Raw genomic sequence first — 27,537 nt, 5'->3', positions numbered from 1 at the left:
GACTTGTTATCAAAATAAACACCGTGTGACTTCACACTCTTACGTTAGAGTACGTGTGACATAGTGACTTATGTGAAGCGACCTCTTAACCCTTTGGTCAAATTACACTCATTTTAGAGCTCGTCTGCACTTGAGTGTTTTGAACTTATTCACTTTGGGCACTTGGAGGGTTCGAGTGCTAACAGATGTGCTAAAGGGGTCGCGCTCATTACGTGTGAGGGCTGGCAGCCAATGAGTTAATTTAGTCACAAGTTAAATGTTGCTTAAACTACATCTGGGCTATTATATAGGTCATTTCTGAATTGGCAGAAACTTTGGCCTTTTCTGATTTGATCTAACTAATTAGATAATAATCAAACACTTGATTAGCTCATCTTTCCGATTAGTGGTTAGTTTTATTACGTGATTTAATGAATATTTACAATACTTTGCATCAATACTGTAACAGGGTTGCAAATCTGTATTAATGTTAGTTTTTTTTCTCAGGAGAAGCTGAAAATGATATCTTAATGAAAAGAACGGACTCTACAAATAGCTTTAGATACAGTTCAAGCCTGTGGCGCCATTGGCTTAAAGGCCTGTTTATTGTGTACTGATAGCCTGTGCCTTGTTCATGTTTTTTTTTTTTCTTTTCCCTTTGTATTCTTATGCACCGTATTTTTTGTTGGAGTGTGTGCTATGTATGGACAGCTGGTGGGATTCCTGAATAAAGATCGTAAAAGCTACCTGTTATTGCAAACCAAGCGTTAGCAGTTAATTTACTGATATAAGTAGAGCTTTTGAAATTGACTTATTCTGATGATAGGCATAGCAACAAATCAGCACTAATCTTAGCTTCTACTCTTGAGAAAAATCTAACTCAGAGGACAAAGCTAATAAGTAAAAAAAAAATGTTAGACATATCAGGGTTTCATGAGGTGGAGACATTTAATCAAAGCTAACGAAAGGTCATGGAAATGTGGGTGACAACAAACAATCAGAATTTACCTTATATGTTGCTTATGACATGGATTGGGCATAGAGCATTGATGGGATCCGGGACTAACACTCCGGTTCTCCCGGAACTGTTCGAATGTTTTATTTCGATTCCAAGTTTCGATGCCCTGACCACCGACCGGAAAAAATAGCTGCCGAACACCACGAAGAAGCTGCCACATGAAGACTAGCTCTGTTATGAACAAATCAAATTAAATGGCTAATTTAGCTTAGCACAAAAACGTGTTGCTTCGCTTCACATAAACGACAACAATATAACAATAAACACACCGAAATTATATCAGACCCTCTGTTAAAACTTGTAAACTTAAAGATTTTGTTTTATCAAGGCTTCCCAACAATGTGTAGTTCAGAGGAGGTGTGGAGCATCTGTACACCTCAAAGATTCTTTTCCAACTAGGAACTAAGTTCTTTTTGCCTGTTGCTTCCAGTAAGTCAACACTCGGGGAAGCCAAGCGCACATAGCAAAACCAAAGAAAAACTGTAGAGTCCGGAGTTGCAATAGTGACATCTTGTGGATGGATGAACAATATATCAGTTTAGAAAGAAATCAAAAACTTAAAAAGTAGTCAATTTAAGATTAAGGGACAGAACACTCCCCCCGTGACATCTTCTGCAAGATGTCAGCCCTTACCTAACTTGTAGAAATACCACCTAAAACAAACGATGTAGTACAATAAATATCTGCAGCATAAGACACTCTCAAACATAGGCAAAAGAATTTGTGTAAATGTTTTCTCCGTGAACTTTTGAAAAATAAACATCTTTGTAAAAGTGCACTCCTGAGGAAAGAAACCATCATATTTAAGTTCAAAGACTGATATTTATATACAAGGTAAAGATATCCCTGTGAGAAATTCATAGCAAAGTTACTTGAAAGTTCATATAATTTTAAATAATAATCAAGGAGTTAAGAAATTTATATAAATTATGCAATTTTTTTTTTTTTTACCCTGCTGATTAAAAGATTCGGAATCGAGAATCGTTTGGAACGGTAATCAAAACATGGAATCGGAACCGTTCAAATTCTGACGATGCCCAACCCCTGTGACTTATTTAATATACTAAAGAAGTTCAACTTTTTTTTTTTTTTTTTGCACGGATTCTTTAAAACTTTCTGTTAAAATACAACTTAAGCAAGCTTAAAAATGTCATAATTGTCGGGATAAATTATTTTGCCAGATCGCCCTGTCCAACTTTTACCATCTTCATCTTTGTTCTTTTTCGACATAGTTTTTCTCAAAAACTCCCAATAAAGATCTCACTTAATGTCTTTTCCACGTACAGGTCTGGATGCTGAGCTTTATTACGTCCGTGACGACGTGGTGAATCACAATGCCATGTCCTTCACCATGCCCGTGCCCAGTGAGACCAACAGCCTTCACTTCACCTGGCACTCCAAGTCCAAGGTATGTTCTGACAACTATTTAAACGCCACAACACCATCACAGACAAATTTTACAGTGAGTTTTTGATTTCCAGGTGGACTACCGCTTAGGTTTCCAGGTGGCGAACCCTGCTGCAATGAATATACCACGGAGCAACATTTCCAACCAGGGGGAGCTTCCTCGCATTCCCTCCGGTTAGTTAAAAAAATGCTTTTTGTTTCTTTCACATTTTATTATTCCATCGTTAACCATAAATGTTGTTTTCTGTCTGTGAAACCAGTTTTTCGAGTGGACCTTTTCTGTTCGGGCAAGGTGGACGCGGAGGCAATCGTGACTGTGCAGCTCAACGTGACGCTGCACGCCAACAACTACACAGTGCTTAACTTCAAGAGGAGGAAAATGTGCTACAAAAGTAAACCAGAAAGTTTGTCAAAACTTTTAGGGGCTTATTTGAGCGGAAAGTTGAATGTTTTATGGGCAAATATTGTCTAAATTAATTTAAGGATGACGTCAAAACTGTTTGGATGTCGACTTCTCCTCTAACGTTGGTCTCTTTATCCTTTTTCTTTGGGGCAGGAATAGATTCCGACCCTAAGATTCCATTTCCTTTCAACAACCACACCCTTCACACGCTTCAGCAGCCCGACTGTGAGTATGGCTTTGTGATGTTGGTCGACATGTTCGTTCATTCATTTACTTTTTCAACCTCTCCATCTTATGGGTTGCGGGGTGCAGATAGACATGGATTCATACATAGAAAGACCATTCATAGACAGATTTATAGAAACTTAACATTTTTATTGTGCAAATGATAGTAAAAAATACATCTCATGAGTGACACAACCAGACACTGCTGCGATGCAAGCGAACTATACTTACAATGTCACACATTGTGAGCATGTGACGGAAACTATAAGGTATTTTTGCCTCGTCAGACAAAAACTGGCATTAGGCATAGACTTAATAATGATATTTACGGGACACTTAATAGGGGGCCTGCATTGTTGGCTGGGCTGTCAAAGGTCACCGAGTGGAATCACAGACAAAGAGCTTTTTTCGTTGTAAATTCTTGTGAATAAATGCTTAAATCCCGGAATTCTTTATAGATATGGACGTAAAACAGTCTCGATTCTCTTTTAAAAGCATTTGTTTTATGCAAATATTTCGAAGTACGATGCTAGTCTGTCAGTCTGGCGGCCGCCATATTGAAACGGAGCTTTTCAGATGAAAATTCTTGTGAATAAATGCTTAAATCCCTGAGTTCTTTATAGATATGAATGTAATACCGTCTCGATCCTTGGTTAAAGCAAAAAAACGTGCAGTTAGCATTTATTTTACGCACTTATGTCGAAGTATGATGCTAGTCTGTTAGTCAATGCGGCGACCGCCTTATGTGAACAGAGCTTACTCGGTGAAAATTCTTGTGAATAAATGCTTAAATCCCTGAATTCTTTATAGATATGGACGTTAAACAGTCTCGATTCTTGGCTAAAACAAAAAAAAACGTGCAGTTAGCATTTATTTTACATAAATATGTCGAAGAACGATGCTAGTCTGTTTGACAATGGGACGACAGCCTTACAACAAAGTTTTTTTGCGCTGAAAATTCTCGTGAAAAAACGAAAAATATAATAATTACCTTGAATCCTCGAGCAAATCAATCCTGAGACAATCCTCCTTTTTTGTATGCGATACAGCTTTCGTACTTTTTCAACATAAATCTGGCGTTGGATCGCTGCATGTGTCGCTGCGACCAACTCCGAAAAACTGAAGCGGATTGTGGGATGGCCCCCTACTTTAAGGCATGGTGCAGTGAAGATCGAATTTGACCCATCAATATCATTATGAAGTCTAAGCATTAGGCGTGTTATGTTTTTGCTTCCCACAACTAGACATGTGCCGGTTACCGGTTTCACGGTTTACCGTGGTGTGAAAACGTCACGGTTTCAAAACCAATAAAATTTTCCGTCAGACCGTAGTACGGTATTCACCATTTTTCATGTGTCAAAAATGCAGCCAGAAGTGGCGTGGCGCGGCAGCGCTCACCCCCTCCCGTTCGTTGCTGTGTGTGAAAGTGACTATCGGCTAAACAGCCAGCAAACCCTAAACAAATACTCCAAACATAAGGCGTTCTTTTCTTCAATTTATTGAGCTCTCAAATCGTGGTAAGTGGAATATACAAAATGAATACATTTAAAACGTTGTACAATTGTATTTTTCCATGTGTGAGTAGCTAAACAGATTAGCACTATGAAAAAGTTCGCCAAAAACAAAATACATATTTTCCTTTGAAATTCGATATACAAACTAACTAAAAGCTTATAAGAGACGAATTTTAGCCTAGGCTTAGCTGGGAGAGCAACTTCGTTGAGTGTTACAGCCGCAGTGAGAAAACAAGCTTGATTCGCTTGAATGAAGGGGGAAAAAAAAGGCATAGCATCAAAGATCGTTAATTGAGGAAAGATGATCTTGCGCTAAGCACAAATCCTCGTTGACTGGATCAAGGAGAGGTCTCACTCCCAATGATTTAAAAAAAAATTTTTTTTTTTTAGATGAAACCTTTCCACAACAATATTTACATTTTAACTAACTTATACATGTTTAACTTATTAACTTGTGAATTCTTTGTTCTTTCTAACACAAAGGCATGACATCATGTAGACTAGAGTTGACACAGTGGCTGAAAATGGCGAAACTTCACTTGAGCTTTTCAATCCTCCCCAAAAAATTATGCAGTATAAATTTTTAAAAATTTTATTCAGGAGAGTTTTTACTTTTTTTATAGAAATTATTTTGTTCTTGCTCTAAACTTGAGCAACTTGAGCTGTGGCTGTGGATATAGTCTACGTTATATTTTAATTTTATTTAAAATATTTGTTTTTTTTTTAATTGATAATTTATTTATTTTGACAATACATTCATATTCCAATTTGCAACTATGTTCTGAAAAAAAAAATCCTGTTCAATGGAAAAAAGTTTTTTTTTTTTTTTTTAACCCATACATCTCAAAATAACACATTTTGGAGCTATAATTGCAATACCGTGGAACCGCGGTATTTTTGCTCACGGTTATCGTACCGTCAAAATCTCATACCGGCACATGCCTACCCACAACACGTTTTTTAGCTCGTTATCGTCGTCATGAAATTAGTGTTCGTAGACGAAATATGTTCGTGAACGTCATCGTTGACGAAAACACTGTTTACAACCATTTATGTTGTGGAAAAATAAAGTGGAATGAAGAACAGAATTTCTCCCTATGAAGTCTAAAATAGTGTGAAACTTTTTGTTGATTTTGTGGCTAATGGTCTTAATTAGGAGTGAGAAGACGGAGGAAGTGGCAGTGTAACCTTAGGGACTTGGATAACGAGCTGAGTTATTTTAGTTTAATTTTTGAGACCTAAAGTTAAAACTCGCTTGAGTAACGTTTCGAAGAAGAAAAAAATCCCACTCAATTTTTATATCATTGCTAGTTACAGTATAATTTTGGTTTTGGAATAGGAAACTTGGACTTGTTTACTCAGTTGCAGAGGTGAGAAGAGTTGCCAAAAAATGAACTCAAGTAAGAGTAGCGCTACTTCAAAATAATATTACTCAAGTAAAAGTAGTCGTCCAAAAAATGTACTCAAATACAAGTAAAAAAAAGTATATGGTCTAAAGAATACTCCAGTAATGAGGAACATTGTGAGTAACGGCTTATATTTTTGTTGGATTAAAAAAATTTTTTTTTAAACAATGGTATTTTTTTTCTGAGCACAAAGTTATCTATATGGACTATTGTTATAATGATACTGTACAATAACCTATTACATAACCACATTAAGCCAAAGAATTAGAAAAAAAAAAATCATTAAATTCCGAGAAAAAAAATTTACTTAAATGAAGCATTATTCGTCCAAAGATCATGACTGCCCTCTGGTGGAGAAAACAGTTCCGAGTTTGAATAGTGAAGAGTTCCCTCATAATTACTATTTTGAAATTAAAAGGATCATATCTCCGGTTTTCCGTGGTCAATCGGTGCCAAATAAAAACTGGGCGAGAGGTTAAAATCCGCGCTTTTGAGTCATGTTGAGGGCAGCGCTCTATATCAAATACAGTGATACCTCAGCTCACGAACATATTTGGTTCCCAGAAAGTGTGTGTAAGGCGAAAAGTTCGTCTTCCGAACATTTATTTCCCATAAGAAACCATTAAAATGAGAATAATCCGTTCCCAGGTCCCCATAAAACATAATTTTCTACTAAATAAGCCTTAAAACTACACAGAAATATACCTTATTTTATGTATAATAAATGTGCTATTGTATTGTAATTAAAGAAATAAACTGTACTGTATGATAAAGTCATTTTATTTACCTTTGTGATGGTAGTTGATGGCTTGATGGAATGGAGTGGGAGGGGGAGGGAGGGCGGGAGTTACTGTTTGGAAGGAGAGTCACCTTCCATAAGGACTGTAGGTAACTCAACCTCTGGTGTGGCTTGTCTTCTTTGCTTCTTAGAAGGAGACTCTTTATCCTTTTTGCTGACTAAAAACCTCTTAATTGACACCTGTTGCTTTCTGAGATCTCCTTCTTCTGCTCGAGCGTAATTTTCTTTAATGTCTTCTCAGGCTTAACACTAGCCTGTGGTGGGGTCTTTTTCGGTCCCATAATAGCAAAAGTACACTCAATATGGTCCAAAATGTCTATCAAACACAAACCACGTCCGCACTCAACGAAAAGGAGGGGACGAACTGGGACGCCGTGAGCGTGCGTCAGCTTCTCGTGGCGCTGTTCGACCGCGTGGTTTGGTTCGTCCGCCGAAAACTAGTTCGTCAGCAGAGACTATATGCTCGCGAATTTAATGTTCTTGAGGCGAAAAGTTCGTGAGCTTAAGCGTTCGTGAGCTGAGGTATCACTGTACTTCATTTTTTATGGTTCTTTAAAGACACCACATGATTGAACAGGTTGACGTGAAGAGTAAGAGCAAGCTTGCGTCTGATTGGTATAGAGGACTCATGTGATTATTGTTGCGACGTCTCATTGGAGAAATCGTTAGAGCAACCCCGGTAATACACCAGGCACGTCTCTACTCTTGGCATCGCTGGCCCCCCCCAAAAATCGAATATGTAGAATAAAGAGGAAAAATGTAACGACTGTTGTGTAGCCCAAAGTAGCAGAGTAAGGGAAGCGTTTTTTCTTCACAAATCTATTCAAGGAAAAGTAAAAAATATAGCTTAGTAAAACTACTCTTAGAAGTACTTTTTTCTCGAAAAGTTACTCAAGTAAATGTAACAGAGTACATGTAACGCGTTACTACCCACCTTTGCTCAGGTTATGTGATGCACAACTCCATATGATGTCAATTAAAAGAAAATGCTAACTACTAGAACAATGCCTTGTTTGGTAACTCAGTCAAAATGGCATTGTTTTTGAACTTCCTGAAAATAGTGATTTTTTTTTTTTTTTTTTTTTTTTTAATTTGGACATTCCACCCACCAGCGACACTATGAATAGTCCATGGATAGTACTCTGAATGGTCTTTTCCCTCCTCTATAAATAGTCCAGATACCCATCTTCTGCAGTGTTTGGCCTCCTTTGTGAGCACACCACCATTAGTACCATAAGCACAACCATTAGCGAGTTGCCTTACTTATAACCTTAGGCTATAGCTTTCAGTGTTGTTGTTGGACCCTATTGAAAGCCGGGTAGACGTCAAATCCACTTGCACAGCAGCGATGGAATGATTGCTACCAGTCCCTCCCAATTTAAATGTTATCGGACGTCTATCGCAGTCAATGGCACTGAAAATAATCATTCACTGCTTTTCGTTGCTTCCATTAGTAGATGGCGTGACTGCACCCACCACCTCTACTCAGGTGTTCTACATCAGTGTCAGTGTGTGCTGTATCGTCATCTTTCTTGTGGCTATCATCCTGGCCATCCTTCACCTGCACAGTATGAAAAGAGTTGAGATGGAGGACAGGTTGGTGTCTTTGCTTCCTGTTATTCAACTTAATTGTTATTGCAAAATAGCACTGATTATTATTGCTTTTTTCTGTCACCATTCCAGCGTGAGTGACAGTGGAAGCTCTCAAGGACTTTCTCAGCCCTCTACACAGACCACGCAATACCTGAGGGCCGACACGCCAAATAATGCGGCTCCTGTGTCTAGTAAGTTTGTTATTTGTACCTCACAAAGCAATGACTCGATAGAGTCCTGCTCCTCTATAGTATAGAGCAGTGGTTCTCAACCTTTTTTTAGTGATGTACCATTTGAAATATTTTTTTCAGCTAAGTTAACCAGTGCAAAGCATTTTTTGGATTAAAAAAAACTTAAAACATGCCATCGGTGTCTGATTTATTAAACTCAAGAACTTTTTTTAACTTAGAGGGTATGTCATGCCCTGGGAAAATGTTAATATTCCATCATTTATCCATAGACGCATGCCTTTTGTATTCATATCATGCCACTTCGTGTAATTACACTAGGGCTGCAGCTATCGATTATTTTAGTAGTCGATTAATCGATGAACTAGTTAGTTCGAATAATCGAGTAATCGGATAAGGAACATTAAAAAATTAAAATACCTGTGCAGTCTCAAACGGTATAAAAATATATATAAATGAGGATCTATGTACAACAAAAGAGCAATTGGCGAACTTGCATAGCAGAAGTCAGCTAGCTTAAATGCTATAAAATGCTAACGGTATTTTTTTTTTTTTACAATGCTCTTAACAAATGGTTCAGACACATATTCCTACAAAAAACGGCTAAATATACCTGTAAGCTAAATTATGAAAAAACATTAGTTCAAACAAAAACTTAGCTCATGTTGGGTCTTAACAGGGAGCAGCTGGATTCAGCCATGTGAAATGAGGCAGACTAGAGGGCAGTGTATCCACCCAAATCAATAAAACTAAATGCAAACACTTTCAAAACAAACCATTACAACACCACATTAATTAAACGAATACTCGAAGCAGCAAAATTTAATTTGAATCTTTTTTTCTAATCGATTACTCGAGTTAATCGATTAATCATTGCAGCACTAAATTACACACAAGAAAATGAGAGAAATTTGGCTCGATTGTCAAGCTAAAACGACCGGCGCCCGAGATCTGGCAGATTGTGTGCGTGACGTCACGACAAGTGAAGAGAGTGCCACCGGCCACTAGGGGGGCAGCGCCAGTCTGCATCAATATAATTCCTTCTAGTTAGGGGAGAATTGGGGGTGTTTTGAGCTGTTTATGCTGATGCATTGTGTTCGTCCTGCACATATTCCAGGTTCCCTCATAAAGAAACACCCCTCGTTGTCAATAAAAGAGAATTCAGAATTGACAGTGAGGGGTGTTTCTTCAACAAGAAAAAGGCTCAGCGCTTTAATACTGAATGGCGGCGATGATGGCAGACAATTTCGTTTCTAGTTTCAGCGACGAATCCGACGTAGAAGGACGTAACGAATGTTCATCTAATGGTGACGAGGAGAGTTACGAAGCAGTGTTTTAGGTTACCAATTTGAGCCCAAACGAATGCCAATGCAGCGTAATGAAACGGTCATTGAGGGGAGCAATGACACTGATGAAACATCGGCAGCAGATCGTGTGGGAACACCAATGATTTGTTTTGCATTTCTTTTTGTGAAGCTGATACACCGTGACTGCAAAATAAAGGAATGCATAGAATAATTATCATTTATTGCGCTATCATAGCTTTTCGCTCTGCCAACAGACACAAATATGAATGGGATCAGAGGATTTGTTCTATATATTTTACGAACGATAATTTATACATGTGTCCAGTCCTGTATCCAATGCGTGACATTTTTTTATTATAAAAGAGTACTCACTCTGGCCATTTCGAGCTTAGCTGCTCCCCTCTTTTGCTTAGCCTTAGCCTCCTTTGCCAGTCATCGTCCTCTTTCTTGATGTCTCGGGACATTTAGGTGGCTGCGCGTGTATGGTCGGCACCGCATCTCCTTTAAGCAGCAATCTTTTAGCAAAACCCGATTTCACTTGTCCATAGTTCGAGAAGCTTTCAGGTGGAAAATAATAGAAAACCGTGCCGGAGGCTGGGTCTAGAAAATTAGCCCTCTTTGCACGGACGAACTTTACCCATTGTCTGCGTAGTCCAGGTTTTTTTTTCGCGTTCGGGAACTCATGGATACTATATTCCGATAAATAGCTATTTGTACACCACATAGCACAGCAGTTTTGAACCATTCTAGTGATGTTTTGGTCAAACAAACCCGAACGCTACTCTCTCGTCGATAAAAAACAATGGCACCTGGCTCCGCCTCGACTGTCAATCACTTGTCGTGACGTCCCCGCCCCATTCGGCTGTTTCCGGAACACTTTCGGAAATGTTCGTCATTTTTTATCTATTTTCGATAATTGCTCATTAATGTGATTGATTTTTTTGTTAACTTTATCAATATTTGTTATCTTGGCACATAACGGTTCTATTGATGTCTCACACCCCCTTTGCCGCTACATACCCTTTAATTTGTATTGGTCCACAAAAAATAATTAATGCAACGTGTCCTCTTTTGGGTCATAGATCTGTTATCAAAAAGAAAGAAATAACCTAATTATTAAAGATATTTGTCCACAAAAAATTAGTAACGTAGAGTGTCAGACCGGTACTAAAAGAGATGATGATAAATATCTGTCCACAGAAAAATATTCAACATAAAGTATCCTTTTTTTGGGTGATAGAAAAGATCATTCAGGGATACGCGTACACCATTTGAGAACCACTGGTATAAAGCACCAGGAGTGCTGAAATTAAACGATTAATTGTCATTAAAATGTTATTTTAGAATTAATTTATGTCATTGGCTACAATAATATTGTAATGAGTGAATGACACTAGGGCTGCTGCTATCGATTATTTTAGTCGATTATTCGATGAACTAGTTAGTTCAAATAATCGAGTAATTGGATAATCAACATAGAAAATTAAAATACCTGAGCTGATCCTCAAAGGGTATAAAAAAACTAAATGAGGATCTAAGTACAACAAAAGAACAATTGCCTAACTTGCATAGCAAAAGTCCGCTATCTTAAATGCTATAAAATTCAAACGTTTTTTTTTTACAATGCTCTTAACAAATGGTTCAAACACATATTCCCACAGAAAAACGAATAAATTTGCCTGTAAACTAAATTACGAATGCATTTAAAAAACATTAGCTCAAACAAAAACTTAGCTTATGTTGTTCTTAGCAGGGAGGAACTGGATTCAGCCATGTGAAATGAGTTGTCATATTCACTATTGCCACTAGAAGGCAGAGTATCCACTCAAATCAATAAAACTAAATGTAAACACGTTCAAAACAAACCATTACAACACCACTTTAATTAAACGAATACTCTAAGAAGCAAAATTTAATTAGAATCTTTTTTCTAATCGAAGTACTTGAGGTAATAGATTAATCGTTGCAGCACTAATGGACACATTTAATTAATTTAATTTTGGCACTGCTTATTCCCCATTCAACACCTCCCAAATTGGATAAATTATCTCAGAACAATTTAGCATTCCATGACAACCACTATTAGAATTGCTAAAAAATGACAAGAACGGGCGTAAAAAACAGCACATTTTGGCATTCAAATGTGATTAGCGAGCGGGAATGTTGGAACAAGCTTACTGCTGTCACGAGTTGGACGCTGTGTGTCGCCGCTTGTTTCAATCGCCTACATTCAGCGTTTAATACTGTCAACATTTTGGTAGGATGTCACGCCTGTGAATTTATTTTGCCAACACCTAGTATAACTTTTAATGATTTTGACACTTGCTGAGTTACTGCAGGTTGTTGTTAGAGAGGGACAAGAATAGCTACACAATGATGGAAATCTCAGAATATTTCCAACCGCATGACGACTCAAGCAGGACAGTTTTCTCAGTCGTCGCCACAACGCTCAATACACTCTCCGCTCGCTGTTTTTCACCCACCACCACTTTATGCCTGACTTTTTGTGTGTATGAGCGTATACAAAACACCTGTTGGAACACTGATCATCCTCTCCATTGGTAGCTTGTGGATGTCATAGCATTTGTGTGAGCGCTCCATTGAATCCTTCCCCTGCCTCTTTGCTTCCCTGTCCTGTTATCAGACAACCACCCTGGTTCCGCACCCATTCTCCAGCTCGCAGCCTCCTCATTCCAAAACACCGGCGCTCCCCCTCATGAAACCAAAAGTAAGTGCCCAGACTGTCTTACAGTTCACCTCCAGGGGGCAGCATTGGCGCACAAGGCTTCTCCCCTCTTGCAACCGGCATGCCACCATCATGCGTAAATGCCTTGTTTTGCTTTATGCACCCTTATCTCCAAGTGTACACAAAATGTGTGTGTGTACACTAGTGGGTCGTGGTTACATTGTTTGTACATGTATTATTTGACCTAGACACTGTGGCGGTTACTCTTTGAGTTTTAACCCGAAGCTCTCAATGAATTTTACTTCCTTTTCAGCTTGTTCGTGGACTTTTTTGGCAAACTCCAAATGAAAAATTGAAACAAAAACGCAAGTTAAACCAATACAGTGATCCCTCGTTTTTCACAGCTAATGGGGACCAGAACCCGTCGTGATAAGTGAAAAACCGCGAAGTAGAGCAAATGGAAAAAATGTTTTTTTTTGTTTTTGTTTTTGTGTGTTCAATGTATATGTATATAAAGTGAATGTAGAAGCCTTCTGCCTTTGCATTAGGGCTGGTCACAGCTTAGCACAGTTGTGCTTATTGACCATTAGATGTCTCCAAACTAAGATGCTTGGGATTTGTTATGTGAGTATTATCATCATTAAAGCATCCAGTGGGGCATCACAATAGAATTAGCCATAATATGTTACATCTACGACTGCATATATCTGTATCGGTTTGATATCCGTTTCAGATTTTTTGAGTTGGGCAATATCGGGATATAGGTTAAAAAGTCATTATCGGACAACTAATATGAAGTCTCATCAATAAAATTAGCTAGCCTTATTATTACACCTTCGCACATAAACCAAAATAAGCACAGTACCAGTACCACTGTTATTTCTACAAGTAAAAATAAGTAATATTATCGAAAAATGTTAACTAGCATTTCTAAGATAGAATTTGTCAAGAGAATGAAGGGAGTTGGACAGAAATGGCCAACATCAAGCCAAGAGGGGTTAAGCGAAAGGCTCATATGCTGTCAAAAATGATGAAAACCAGATACGCCAGTGAATAGACCAAGCCCGAGCTCCTATGATTACATGGTGTTCTCCCTCCCTGGCACGCAGGCTTCCCGTCTCTACGAATTGAAAAGAACGACCTGAGAAGCGTGACCCTCATGGAGGCCAAGGCCAAAGTCAAAGACATCGCCATCTCGCGGGAGAGGGTCACACTGCGTGATGTGCTTCACGAAGGTTAGTCAACATGTGAACTGCTAAGCGATGGACGTCCAGTCCATTTTGGGACGTCCATCGGCGTCAATGGTGCTGAAACATGGATGATTTCCCGCCATTTGTTTTTAAAACATTCAAATCTGTCGCCATGCAATTCTGTTAGGTCACCCATCCACCGCCATCTGTCTGCATTTCAGTCTCCTGGATTTTATCCCTCTTTGGGAATTTAGTGTCCGTACAATGCTGAAATGCAATGAAATACAATGTCGAGTGCTGACTCGGCACATTAAACTGTTTCTGGGAAGGGAAGCGTAAATATTTCCATTTTTACTGTAGTTTGATAAGCAGCGTCAATAAATCGTAGGTGTCTGGTCCAAGCCATCCTGAATAAATTTTCTGTGTCCCAACATTGAGATCAGATTGGAGAATAGGTCTTAATTCCAAGTGTATAAGACGTGGCTGCCCAGCAACTTCACTGTCCCCATTTAGTTTTAATTGCCGAATCTTCGAGAAGGGTCCAGCTGAGGCCTGCAATACAAGCCAACTGCACCCCTGGCTTTCAACGACCAATCAGATCAAGTGTTCGTCATCCGCCAACCCCGCCCCCTGCGTTTAATGACCAGTTCAAACATTCGTCATCCGCCAACTGCGCCCCCTGCATTCAAAGATACTAACCGTTATATAAAGGAATGAATCGTTATGTTGATAATGGGGGACTTGCACATATACATGTAACACCTTTTAATTAAGAACCTGATTACCCACGATTCACTGTAAACATAACTAGAGGGGTTTGAACGTTCGTCTTCCGCCAACTGCTCCCCCTGCTTTCAACGACCAATCACATCAAGCGTTCGTCATCTGCCAACCACACCCACTGCCCGCCAGCAACGCCTTCCTGCTTGAGTACTGCGAGCCGCAGCTGGACCTACTTGGAATCATCTGGAGTATGTCCTTTTTTCATAGTTTGACTGGGCCTGCAACTTATACGCAGGTGCAATTTATGTTTTGTTTTTTAATTTTATTGCTTTTTCACACTAGATGCTCTGAGGAGGGCACTATAGGTGTGCCCTGTTCTTCCAGATTAGGTGTTATTGTTGAGAAGTAACATTGAAGATGAAGGCTTTGATTGATTTAGTAGTTATTTGGAGTGAGATCAAGATGTTGGGATACAAGTTACAGTGCCTATCATAAGTATTCAAACATAATGTCTTGTCTGTTGGCCAAAAACGGTTAATTTTTGGTCTTTGGACCCAAAAAATCTTCCGCATGCTTTTTATGCAAACTCTAGTAGATGGATAGATATCCAAACACTACACATCACCAAAAACTAGGGTTGAGAATCTCTGGCATGAAGCCGATTCGATATGTATCTGGATACACAGGTTACGATTCAATTCAAACACGACATATTTTTAAGGCCAAGCGATTCGATACAGTTTAAGAACGATACGGTTTGATACGGAGTGAAAACGATACAATAGTAAACATTTGTTGTTTGTGTTCGTACAGTATTTTAAACATAAAAAAGACCACATTTCTAATAGCAAAATTAAACAACAAAATTTCATACCAATGTTGTTTTATTTTTTTATGGGGAAAAAAAAAAAATAAGGCTTGCTATATGACCGTCATTTTGTTGGATGGGATTGATAATAAAATAAAACTCCAGTGACAGACAACAATAAAGTGCAGTCATTCAATTACTGTAATTCCTGGTGTTTCGAACACAAGAGGTAAGTAATTTAAGTGCAAACTTTCAACGTAAATATCTTACAAACAAAAAATATTAATTATATGCAGCAGCTTTAGAAAAAAAAGAATTAAACCTGCAATGTTATCATAAATAATTAATTAATTATGCTTTACCACTGGTATAATTTGGGGAATAAAAACATGGCATTTTAGACAGACAGGTCAATAATCATTACTTTAACCTTATACACAGCAGAGTCTTTCACTTGTGCCTGTGCTTCCACATTTTTTTATTCCTCATCACTGTCCATATCTTTTTTGAAGGGCAGATTTTTTTCTTGAGAAAGATCAATTAATCCACATGTTCATGTTTAAGTAGACTGCGTTTCGTGGAAAAAAATCTCCAGAGGGTCGTGCTGCCCTTTCCACCATTGTAGTAGGTTATTTTTCAGGGTTAGAAACTCACCATCTCTGTACCGCTCCACACTTCACACTAGCTCTGTCCCATGTGAACAGATCTGCCTGCCTTCCTCACTTCAAAGTCCGACTTTTGTTTTTCCTGGGTGTGTTGAAAATCAATCGCTGCACGTCGCTGGTGTCGGTGCTCAAACTGTCCATTGTTTTAGCATCTTGCTTCGTTGCCACTACTAGTTTCGTTTTCGTTTTGGGCTGTGAAGAAAACGCTATGCAGCGTGCGTTACAGTGGTTTTGTTAGCTCTCGCGTCATTATGACACACCCGTGACGATCGGGTAATGACGGCGACTAGTAGCGGTTCTGCCGAAATGCATGGGAAGTTGTGCGTGCGGTCTCAATCTAAGTGCTCTGTGTGGTGAATGACACAAGCGCAGCATGTGAAGTAAAAGCTAAATTATCATCCCATTAAGCAATGCATTGAACTAGGCATTAAAAGCCGATTCTTGTGCTCGCGATAGCCGAATTCTATCTCTACTATCGGTTCATTGAATATTTAATGGCTTATTACTGTCGAATGGTAACTTTACTATCGATACAGCTGTATCTCTCACCTGTAAAACCGGATATCCGGTCGTATTAGTTTATCGTTCTCAAGCTTACCAAAAACACACCGTCCCCACTGTGAAGCATGGTGGTGTCAGCATCATGCTGTGGGGATGTTTCTCAGCATTTGGACCTGGAGGGCTTGTAAATATTGACTGCTGAATGAAAGCTGAAAAATACACCAAAATTCTGGAGGACAATCTTGTTCTGGGCTACAGAAATGTTTATTTAATTTGTATTTTAGCGAAAAATCTGGAATTTGATCTACATGATTTCACAGCCCACACAAAATTATTTGGCGTCCGCATCTGACACTCGGGCCTACGTTTGCCACGTGTGTTTTACTTTTTACGGAGTAATATTTAGCCAGTTTTTTTTTTTTTTTCAAATTTATTGCTACTACCATAGTATCACGTGTTTTTTTTTTTTGTTTTTTGTTTTTTTGTCTCCGATTACCCCCTCTCCGCCCGCCCCAAAATGTGATTTATATTCCAGTGTAATTTATAATTGCAAAAATTCAGTAATTTGTATATTTAAATCTTCAGTATTCCTCAGTACAGCTGATAAAAAGAAGACTACCAATGCGGTGAAAGTTGAAACCTTCGTGGGTTGCAAACAGGTCGGCACAGGCCTGACGCACACGTTCCAGGTGGTAAAGGGAGGCAGTTAAACACTAACCTCGTTGTTTGGGCTGGCTGGCCTCAGGGTTCAGATGTTTTTCTAAACTTTATGTTCACACTCGGTTGCGTTCCCGCCTCAAGCTCCCAACTGACAGTTTAGACAACGGGAATGATGAATGCGCTTGCTCGGCTTCTCCCGTTGTTGTTCAAAGCGCCGAATTGGCTTTCGAGCTACGAAGAAATTTGTCTGCCGCTGGCAGGTGTGACAAAATGTTTTAAATCGGTACGGCCTCGATCAGCCTCATGTGACATTTAGACGTCGCCGGAGGTCCAGTAAAAGCCACTGATTTATTTTGTTTTGGGACAGGCACTTTTGGACGCATCTTCCATGGTGTGCTGTTGGACGAAAAGGACCCTACCAAAGAAAGACCAGTCTTTGTGAAGACTGTAAAAGGTATCCACACTCGCTAATGGTTGTAAAAATCAATGTTTATTCAGCCAGAGCCTGGAAAAATCTCAAGTCACAACATGAAACAAAATGTCAACAAATAATTATATATTAACCCTTTCCAGAAATGTAATGGGATTTCAGGATGAATCAAAATGCACTGTGACCATTGAATATAGACATGGACACCAGAGTTGCCAGAGTAATCCACTTATTGATTATCAAATCCACTGACATCTAAGGTTGTGACTTAAAATAACTTTTGATGAACAATTTCAGGGAAGAAAAATTCTGTTGTGTCAGATTTATATTCTGATTCAAACTAAAATTGCATGCTGATTCCAAAATGGTAATTTTTTTCGAGCACGTTAGTTTTTTTCCTTTACTATGTTGCGATTACTTGCAATCAACAAGTCATATCCCCTATAAATACATAATAGTATTAATATAAAAATTGCAGTCATGTGTGTTTTTTCCTATTTCATTTTATTACCGTATTTTAAAATTCTTAAAAGAACAATTATTAAGTACAGTATTTTTAAGATATATTTTGGGAGAAAACAGGGATCCTATAGTTAAAAAACTTGACGTGGTAGAAGAAAAACAGGTCAAAATTGGATTCCGCACCAAACATTTGTTCGAGAGAGCTGTCAGACCTATTTTAACAAACATATTTTTTTAATCACCGTAATTTTCGCACCATAAGGCGCGCCTGACTATAAGCCACCACTCACCAAATTTGATACGAAAAGGGCATTTGTTCATAGATAAGCCGCAGCTGTCCTCACTGTATTAAGGGATATTCACACCAAAAGATATTAACCAGTAACACTTTATTTGACAGCGGCATCATACGACTGTCATGAGACCAAATGAACCACTATGAAGCTTTGAATCCATTAACAACTGCAAAGCTTCATTGCTTCAAGAAGCTTCATTTGGCAATCACTGCTCCCTTGGGGGAGACAGTCAACCTCTGCTGCCACCTGCTGTCAACAGTTGTTGTCCAACATGCCTCCTAGCATGCATTGCAGCGTTACAGATGTATATAACACGAAAAATTCATGTTTCCAGTTGTTTCATTAGTAGCTAGTTGTGGTATTTGGTAACACTTTATTTGACAGTGGCGCCATGAGACTGTCATTAGACAATTATAATTATGACATGACACTGTCATGAGCATTAATGAATGCGTATAACAGATGTCATTTGCAAAAAATCCGAGCTGGACGTAAATGGAGTTAGTGACATAATTTGCCGGATGCACTTAATGACACCTGTCATAACAGTAGGTGGATGGCGAGATAGTGTAGAGCGCCTTGAAAGGTGGAAAAGCGCTATATAAGTATAACACCATTTACCATTAGCTTTCAGCCCATGATAGTGTCATTTCATAACTATGACTGTCTTTTGACAGTCTTATGATGCCGCTGTCAAATAAGGTTTTACCTACTAACCCCAAAAAATCAACATTCAAGCCACACTGGACTATAAGCTGCAGGATTCAAAATAGAGGAAAATAGTAGCGGCTTATAGTCCAAAAATTACGATATTTTAGGAAGTCTATTACGGCAGCCAATAAGTTAACTCAGTGTAATAATATTCATGTAATATTTTGCAGATCATGCGTCGGAGGTCCAGGTGACCATGATGTTGACTGAAAGCTGCAAGCTTCGCGGCCTTCATCACAGGTGAGCTTATTTTGATAAATGCCCAAATGTAAAGTCGGACATTTTTGGCCAATTCTGGGCTAAAATATAGGGAAAAAATCAGCCTCACAGATTTCACAGAACGACATGAAATTCATTGAACATATCTATTAGAATTGGGGTGTCAAACTTATCTTACTGGTGGGCTACATCATAGGTATAGCTTTCTTTGCACTGCTATTGTGCATCAACTACAGCTGCCACAGTTCGACTTATCAGCAATTATATAGACACCTTTTGATAGTCGATGAATCGTTTGGAGACGGTTTTTCGCGAAATTGTCCAGATCTTTGGGAAAAACATTTTTTGAGCCTGTTCATAGCAAATATTTATTTTGTTTTTTATTTTTATTTAGTCATCTATTTGCCCTTTTTGGGGAGTTAGGGAGGGAATTTTTAAAAAAAATATTATTTCTCATTTATTTTTCAAAATAAAATAGGAAAACGTACAAACACATATTTTTTATTCATAAAAAAATAAAAGCGCAAATATCTTTTTTTTCCAATTAGCTTTTTTAACTCATTCACTCCCAGCCATTTTCACCGGAGCAAGGCCCTTCGCTCCCGGCTGTTTTACTGGATTTTGACTAATTTTGCAAGGCCCACAGAAAATTCTGTTCTATTGCTATATGAACATGGAACCCACCAAAAGAAAGATTAGACTATCTTCTTTCAGCAGGAAAAAAAAGTTAGTACATATCTTTTTCCATTCTTTAGAAATCAGCATTAGAAAATAGCTTAGTTTGAGCAAATTTCCCATTTCTGATAAAAAAACAGAAATTGAGCTGTTTGTGAAAGCATTCATTTCAAACATAACATTGACTTTAACACAGCTATTTTTCGCTTATGTGACATTCCAAACATCTGAATAATGTTTTCGTTCTACAAAATAACAAACAACAAGACAAATAGAGCATTTGATCGCAAAGTAACAATTTATTTACACATAACTAAACTATCGAACTGTTGAACTATTTGCGCACATAACAACGGGGAAGGCTTTCGGCTGCTCCCGGTTGAATGAGGTGGCTTCCAATAATTTGATGAGTCCGGCTCAAGATCGGTCTCCCTTTTTTCATCATCTTCATCGTTGGTTTCAACCTCGGGCTAAGGAGTAACGCAACGTGAGCTCCGCAGAACGCGTGTGGTACCTGATGCTGTTGTGGACGTCACTTTCTGTCTCATCAAGATAGATTTTTTTTAATCCTTCTTTGACGAAGGTTTAGTTTTCTTTTCAAAAGACTCCTCCAGTGTCGTATGCCTTTTTTTTTCGGATCGTTCTCCACATTTGCTCAAATTCTCACGCGTCTTCACCAGATCCCTCCAACTTCAGTTTCCTGACCATTTTTCTTCACTTCCTTTCTTGGCCCGAGATGAGTTCTTACCAAATGCGCTACTGACCTCCAGTGGCCAGTTTTATTGCTTTAAAATGGGTTTTGAGCTTTGTGCATTGTATCTTAGATACATCGGAACCTATAGATGCCTTTTGTCAAAAAGAAAAATAAAACACAAAAGACTTATAAATACGTTTTTGGGACACTGAAGCAATTAAAACTAGGCCTGCAAGCAGGACTGAACGGGCCCTCGCAATCTAGCGCAACTCGGACGTCACGCAACTCGGACAGTGTGCAGGTCAGGGTGGTGGCAGATCCTCCTCTCTAATCCTCTCATTAGAACCTAACATGCTCGAAAGTCGCCTCTTTACATTCACACACCTAAGAGATAAAAACCCCCTAGTGGAGAGAGGACTGCAAAAAAGGAGCCACTACTGAGCTGTGCAGCCAAGCCCTTATTCAAAACCAAAATGAATCTTCTAACTGGGCCAATTCGACCATGTGTGCCAAATTCTGTGGCTCTATAAGCTGCCTGAGTCTCTGAAAAAAAATATTTCCTTTTAATGGCGAACAAAGGGTCGTCACGGCAACAGACAGAGACAGGTGGACATGGGCCGTAAAATAAGTATTTCAAAAGGTCTTGAAACTACAATGAAAAGAACTGGACATGTATAGGAAAAACGAGTGACTTTCTATTGCCACTAGTTGGCGCTGTAGGGTTGATGCAAATGACCCCTACAGGACCCATCAGAGTATGACTCGACAAGCACGAGATGTTTGGCGCAGATATGTTGTAGAATTTATGACTGTTCAAAACTTGTGGTGAGACGAAATGGCTTCAGTCATTTTCACTTCTCCTGTTGGACTCTTCTGCTTCAACCAAACCTCAGTATTTTTCATCAGGCACCTGAACACATGTCTTATGGCTCCCCTGATGCAGGTTTCAGGTGAATATATTTTTTTCCTTGGAGGAGGAGCCTGTTTAGTAAAAAAAGGCATTTCCTGTTCCCACTAGGGGGCGCTAGGCCTAATGGGTAATGTTTCAATGCAGTCGTGTTAAGGGTGGGATCCCGCACATACATGCCAGATATGAAAAAGATTGAACGTTGTGTCAAGGAGCTATCAGTCTTTTACTGAATTTGTCATTTTGCCAAAAAAATGTCCGACTTTGGCACCACGCCCAGATCAGACCCATGAATAAAAACGCACCATTTTGAAAATTTTAGATCTCCTATGTCTCCTGAATAGTCTCACCAATTTTGAACATGATCCAACTAACTCCCTCTGTGACAAGGTCTCAAATGTGCACCCTGTTAATTGATAAAAATTTCACATTCGATCCAAAATACCCGATTTCCTGTTGGGTTTGGAATATGGGTTCAAGAGACTTTTTGGAGCAGTTTTGCACAAGGTATTGACTCCCCAAATTTCATTGCCCTACGTCAAAAAAACCTAATAGGAAACGCCTTTTTCAAAAATTGAAGGGGGCGCCACTGAGCTATTTTGTTACATTTTTTTTGTAACGTTGCAAGATTATCAAAATCCATGCAAAGCCGCATGTATGTGCAAAATTTGGTGAGTTTTCTTGCATGTTCAGGCCTCCAAATATAAACTGTACTACAAATGGATAAAAATTTCACATTAGATCCAAAATACCCGATTTTCTGTTTGATTTGGAAAATGGGTGCAAGAGACTTTTGGGAACAGTTTTGCATAAGGTATGGACTCCCCAAATTTCATTGCTCTATGTTGAAAAAACCCAATAGGAAAGGCCTGTTTTACGACTCCTTTCTGTCGCCACTAGTTGGCACTGTAGAGTTGGTGCAAATGACCCTTACAAGACCCTTCAGGGTATGACTCTCAACAAGCACGGGAAGTTTGGCGCAGAAATGTTGTATATCTGCTGAGTTATGACTGTTCAAAGTTTTTAGCGAGACAAATTGTTGACGGTCATTTTCACTTTCCTGTTTGGACCCCGCCGCGTCAACGAAACCTCAATATTTTTCATCAGGCACCTGAACACAGGTCTTAAGGCTCCCCTGATGCAGGTTTAAGGTCAACAGATTTTTTTCCCTTGAAGGAGGAACCTGTCTCGTAAAAAAAAAAAAAGGCATTTCCTGTTCTCACTAGGGGGCGCTAGGCCTAATGGGTAATATTTCAATGCAGTCGTGTTAAGGGTGGGATACCGCACATACAGGACTGTCTCAGGAAATTAGAATATTGTGATAAAGTTCTTTACTCTCTGTAATGCAATTAAAAAAACAAAAATGTCATACATTCTGGATTCATTACACATCAACTGAACTATTTCAAGCCTTTTATTATTTGAATATTGCTGATTTTGGCTTACAGCTTAAGAAACCTCAAAAATCCTATATCAAAAAAGGGTTAGGCATTGACTTACTTCAACGGGCCGCACGAATTATGTGGATGGCCAGGTATGGCCCCCGGGCTGGAAGTTTGAGTACCTTATTTTACAGACTAGTCCTAGGGTGCGGACTTATACTCTTTAGCGACTTATGTGGGAAATTATTAACACATTATTATGTCATTTTACATGTTATTTTCACACTAAACCGCAAAAGGGTTTAAAAAACTTTAAAAGTTGCACAGAGGATGAAGATTTCATTGGATTTAGTGATTTGGAGAGACACTGTTGGTTTCGTAAACTTGTTAGCATGTTCTTTATATTATAGTCATCTGAATAAGCCTTAATAGCTATGTTACGTTGACATACCGGGCACATTCTGAGTTCGTTGTTTATGCGTTATGTTACGTTAGCATACAGTTTTCAGCCTGTTGTTCTCTTCTATTTTTATTTTAAAATGCCTTTCAAGATGACATGTCTGTTCTTGGTGTTGGATTTTATCAAATTTCCCACAAAAGTGCGATTTATACTGTGTGACTTAACGTAATTTTCGGACTATAGCCGCTACGATTTTCCTTCATTTTGAGTCCTGCGGTTTATAATCCAGTGCGTCTTATTTGTTGATTTATTTGGGTTATTAGGTAACACCTTATATGACAGCGGCATCATAAGATTGTCATAAGACCGTCATAATTATGACAAGACACTATCAGTGTCGTCTGGCAAATTACGTCCATTTATATTCAGCTTGGATATTTTACAGCCATTCAAAAGTGGGATAATTTGCCGGATAACACTAAATGACAACTGTTATAAGCATTCATTAATGCTCATGACAGTATCATGTCATAATTATGAGTGTCTAATGACAGTGTTATGGCGCCACTGTCCCAATAAAGTGTTACCAAATACCAGAACTTGCAATAAATGAAACAACTGGAACAGTAACTGAAGAAACAATTAGCACAGAAGATGAATTTTGATTGTTTTTTTACATCTGTAGGGCTGCAATGCACCCTAGGGGGCATGTTGGACAACAAGAGTGTTGACAGCAGGTGGCAACAGAGGTTGACTGTCTACCCCCAAGGGAGCAGTGATGACCAAATGAAGCTTCTTGAACCAATGAAGTTTTGCAGTTAAATAGTTCAACGCTTCACAGTGGTTCATTTGGTCGTATGACAGTCGTATGATGCCGCTGTCAAATGAAGTGTTACCGGTTAATATCTTTTGGTGTAAATATCAGTGAGGACAGCTGCGGTTTATAGTCCAGTGCGGCTTATCTGTGAACAAATGTGGTTTTCGTGTCAAATTTGGTGGGTGGCGGCTAATAGTCAGGTGCGCCTCATAGTCCGAAAATTACGATGTTTTTTTCCCCCTTTCTTTGCACATTTTTTGGCTTGTGCGGTTATTAATATTCTTCAAAAAATATGGTTTAAGCGATATAAAGCTCTCAAGGAGCCTTGCCGGAAAATAAACAGGAGATCAGCCTTTTTTATTTGAAGCTGCTTTTCTATAACCAATTAAAGATTTCAAAAGGAACACAATCTTGTCCAAAGTGTAAAATATAAATCATTATGGATGTCAACAGCTCAGATATCTGAGTATTGCCGTTTAGTAACCCTTCGGCTCAAAACCAAGTTTTTCTTCCTGCTTAAAAGCTGTCGAAACATGTTTACAAAGACCTTCTGACCTAATTGTTCAGTGGGCACGCCTGGGATCTCTTTCAGTCGCGCAAGTCACCCACAACTAGACACATTTTAGCCCACACCTTTTCCTCCACCCGATGCCAAGGCTTCCCTCTCCCCTCATTTAACAGTGTTTTGGAAACAAATCCCGCCAACATAGCTCCCATATCTAATAAAATGACCAATTGATGCACGTTTATGCCAAATGTGTCCCTCCTCCCTGGCAGAAACTTGCTCCCCATCAGCCACGTGTGCACGGAGGATGGCGAGAAACCCATGGTGCTGCTGCCCTTCATGGCCTGGGGCAACCTGAAACTGTTCTTGCGCCAGTGCAAGCTCGCTGAGGCCAACAACCCGCAGGTGAGGCCCTGTGCTTGAAGGAGACTAATGTTGATAGTGCATTGACATTAGATTGCTGCTTATTGCAACAGGGACTCAATTTTTCCTGCTACTGCCAAAAGATAATAATGAGATTTGATTTAATCTCAAAAGTTTTGATAAAGACAGCAAGCTCCGTCTTGTAAAAGCTGATTGATTGAAGCCTTCGCTGCAAGGGTTAGAGCGCGTACAAAAGGTTGATTGTCTCCCCGTAGCCTGATCAGCTGCCGCACGGCTCCAGTCAAAAGCAGTTTAAAACCGCAAAACACCCGACAAGGAGTCTTTGGCTGCATCGACACGCGCTGTGACAAAGTGTAAGATTTGTTGGAGATGGTTAATAAACGTATTTCATCACACTTGATTGTCAAATAATCTTGCGAAGCTCTTTTGGCTGAATAAAGATTAATCATTTGCGCAGCAATTGTTGGATGAAAAGAATTTGTCGGTGGTTTTACACATTTCACACCGCAAGACGTCAGCAGGTTGTGAAAATTGTTGAAGGAAAAAATTGGAGCGAAAACAAAAGATATCTAACGGATTAAACAATTCTGATTTTCAGAGGATCGGGGGTTTTTCAACATGTATTTACTTGTATTTTATGAAGTGGTGTTAATACTCTAGTTTTACTTGAATTGTGTAAAATTTATTGAGCTTTTAAGTCCGGGTTGTCAAAATCATCTTTGTCGTTGGTAGAGGTGTGCAAAATTTCCGATTCTTAGATTATTCGCGATTCGGCCGTGGAAGATTCGAGAACGATTCACAAACATCCAAATTCCGATTATTGAAATATGCCAAGTAAAGCGGAAGTACAACACACTCAGCGCGCCGCGCGGTCTTCGGGACGCAATGAGCAAGAACGGAGCGAGGGTAGCTAAACATCATGCTTCTCATTACCCGGCCCCTCGGGTAATGCCAATGCTCAACTCATGCCACGAGATAAAAAAACACAACAGCATACCTGACTGCTGCCGAAAAGCTGCTACAAAGTACATCCACATAATGTTACGGTAGATATCATTTATATAGGACTAGATGCATCATAGATTCGGTAGCGTTAGCAGCACATCTACAAAAAGCTAGATGCGGGTCATCATCAATAATCGATTTATAATCGAATCGTAGCCTCTGAATCGTAATCGAATTGTTAGGTGCCCAAAGATTCCCACCTCTAGTCGTTGGCTACATCGTAGTTATTCTTTTTTCTTCAAAGGGCCATTGAGCATTTCCATTGTGTAACGATTATGATAGTGGATCAATTTTTTGGAGACATTGTTAACCTAATGTTCTGTATCCTCTTTTTTAAGCATCAAAAAAACATTTTTTTTTGCATATTTTTTTAAATTTTAAAATCTATTTACATTTGAATTAAAAACACTAAAAAGAGTGGGGGAAATGGTCTCTTTTTTTTTTTTTCAATTCGTTCATTGTTTTTATTAAAAATTGTATTAATTTATACAATATTCATTAAAAATAATATATAACATTTAAAATAAAAAATTGTAACTAAATTAAATTTTCAAATAATATTCAAAAATTCAAAAATAATTTAAAAATCTAATAATAAAAATGATAAACTAGTTTAATCGTTTTTTGAAATACCAAAAATAGTCACTTTCTTTTTACTTTTGTAATGTAGCGTATTCATCCTTAATTTGTTTGCGACATTTTGTACTGCACAAATGTAGTTTAAAACAAAACAAAAAAATTAAATTGGTTTAAACCACTTCCCCACAACCGTTTTTATCATGCTATCATATTTTTTACAAATATAAATGAAATTTAAAAAATTGGATTTGCTCCCCACTTGATACATTGTCATCATATCATTTGGGACTCCGACTCGGGTGCAAAAATATATGAATGGGACATCTCTAAAGCCGATTATAGCGGTTTTAAAAAATGGAAAACAGGCTGATAACGGAAAATACCAAGTCCTAAAAAGTTAGGACCCCAAAAGGAAACGAGGGCAGCCTGACACTTAAATCCAGTTATTTGCAACCGCGTGTTTCCTGTTCTTAAGCATTGTGTCCCCCTCCCCGACTTCCTGGCAGGCCATCTCCCAGCAAGACCTGGTCTACATGGCCATTCAGATTGCGTGCGGGATGAGCTACCTAGCGCGGCGTGAGGTCATCCACAAAGACCTCGCCGCAAGGAACTGCGTGTAAGTGTCGGCCGACGCCCTTACAAAATAATCTGTTTTCCTTTGAAGTTGAATGATTATTTCTCCCGACAGCATCGATGACAACATGCAGGTGAAGATCACCGACAACGCTCTGGCCCGCGATTTGTTCCCCATGGACTACCACTGCCTAGGGGACAATGAGAACCGACCTGTGCGCTGGATGGCGCTTGAGAGCTTACTTGACAATGACTTCTCCAGTGCTAGTGATGTGGTAAGACGACTTTTTGAAAGGTCTTTTTAGCATGTGTGTACATGGGCCATTCATCAACACTGGATGACCGTGATCATAGATGTCTATCACTGTCAATGGTAGCTATTTAGTTAAAAACTAAGCATTGGATTTCGATGCAATGATGATAAGG

General features: G+C 38.9%; 1 protein-coding gene across 6 annotated transcripts in view; it reads left to right on the top strand.

The window, feature by feature from the left end:
* Window positions 1-27,537, top strand: part of ryk (receptor like tyrosine kinase) — a 59,950-nt gene that overhangs the window by 19,119 nt on the left and 13,294 nt on the right. For 2 of the 6 annotated variants that reach the window (XM_057841564.1, XM_057841570.1), the window contains exons 2-14: window positions 2,284-2,405; window positions 2,479-2,578; window positions 2,665-2,808; window positions 2,961-3,032; window positions 8,206-8,347; window positions 8,435-8,535; window positions 12,484-12,567; window positions 13,635-13,760; window positions 17,440-17,526; window positions 19,142-19,211; window positions 24,843-24,975; window positions 27,045-27,154; window positions 27,227-27,386. In XM_057841564.1, coding sequence (XP_057697547.1) covers window positions 2,284-2,405; window positions 2,479-2,578; window positions 2,665-2,808; window positions 2,961-3,032; window positions 8,206-8,347; window positions 8,435-8,535; window positions 12,484-12,567; window positions 13,635-13,760; window positions 17,440-17,526; window positions 19,142-19,211; window positions 24,843-24,975; window positions 27,045-27,154; window positions 27,227-27,386 — 1,451 coding nt within the window. The remainder of the gene's footprint in view (window positions 1-2,283; window positions 2,406-2,478; window positions 2,579-2,664; window positions 2,809-2,960; window positions 3,033-8,205; window positions 8,348-8,434; window positions 8,536-12,483; window positions 12,568-13,634; window positions 13,761-17,439; window positions 17,527-19,141; window positions 19,212-24,842; window positions 24,976-27,044; window positions 27,155-27,226; window positions 27,387-27,537) is intronic. The other 4 variants (XM_057841568.1, XM_057841565.1, XM_057841567.1 and 1 more) reach the window with 4 other exon arrangements.

The sequence above is a fragment of the Corythoichthys intestinalis genome, chromosome 7 (assembly GCF_030265065.1).
Source record: "Corythoichthys intestinalis isolate RoL2023-P3 chromosome 7, ASM3026506v1, whole genome shotgun sequence".
Lineage (NCBI taxonomy): Eukaryota > Metazoa > Chordata > Actinopteri > Syngnathiformes > Syngnathidae > Corythoichthys > Corythoichthys intestinalis.
Note: the sequence above shows the minus strand (reverse complement) of the source record. Positions and strands in the feature narration are given on the sequence as shown.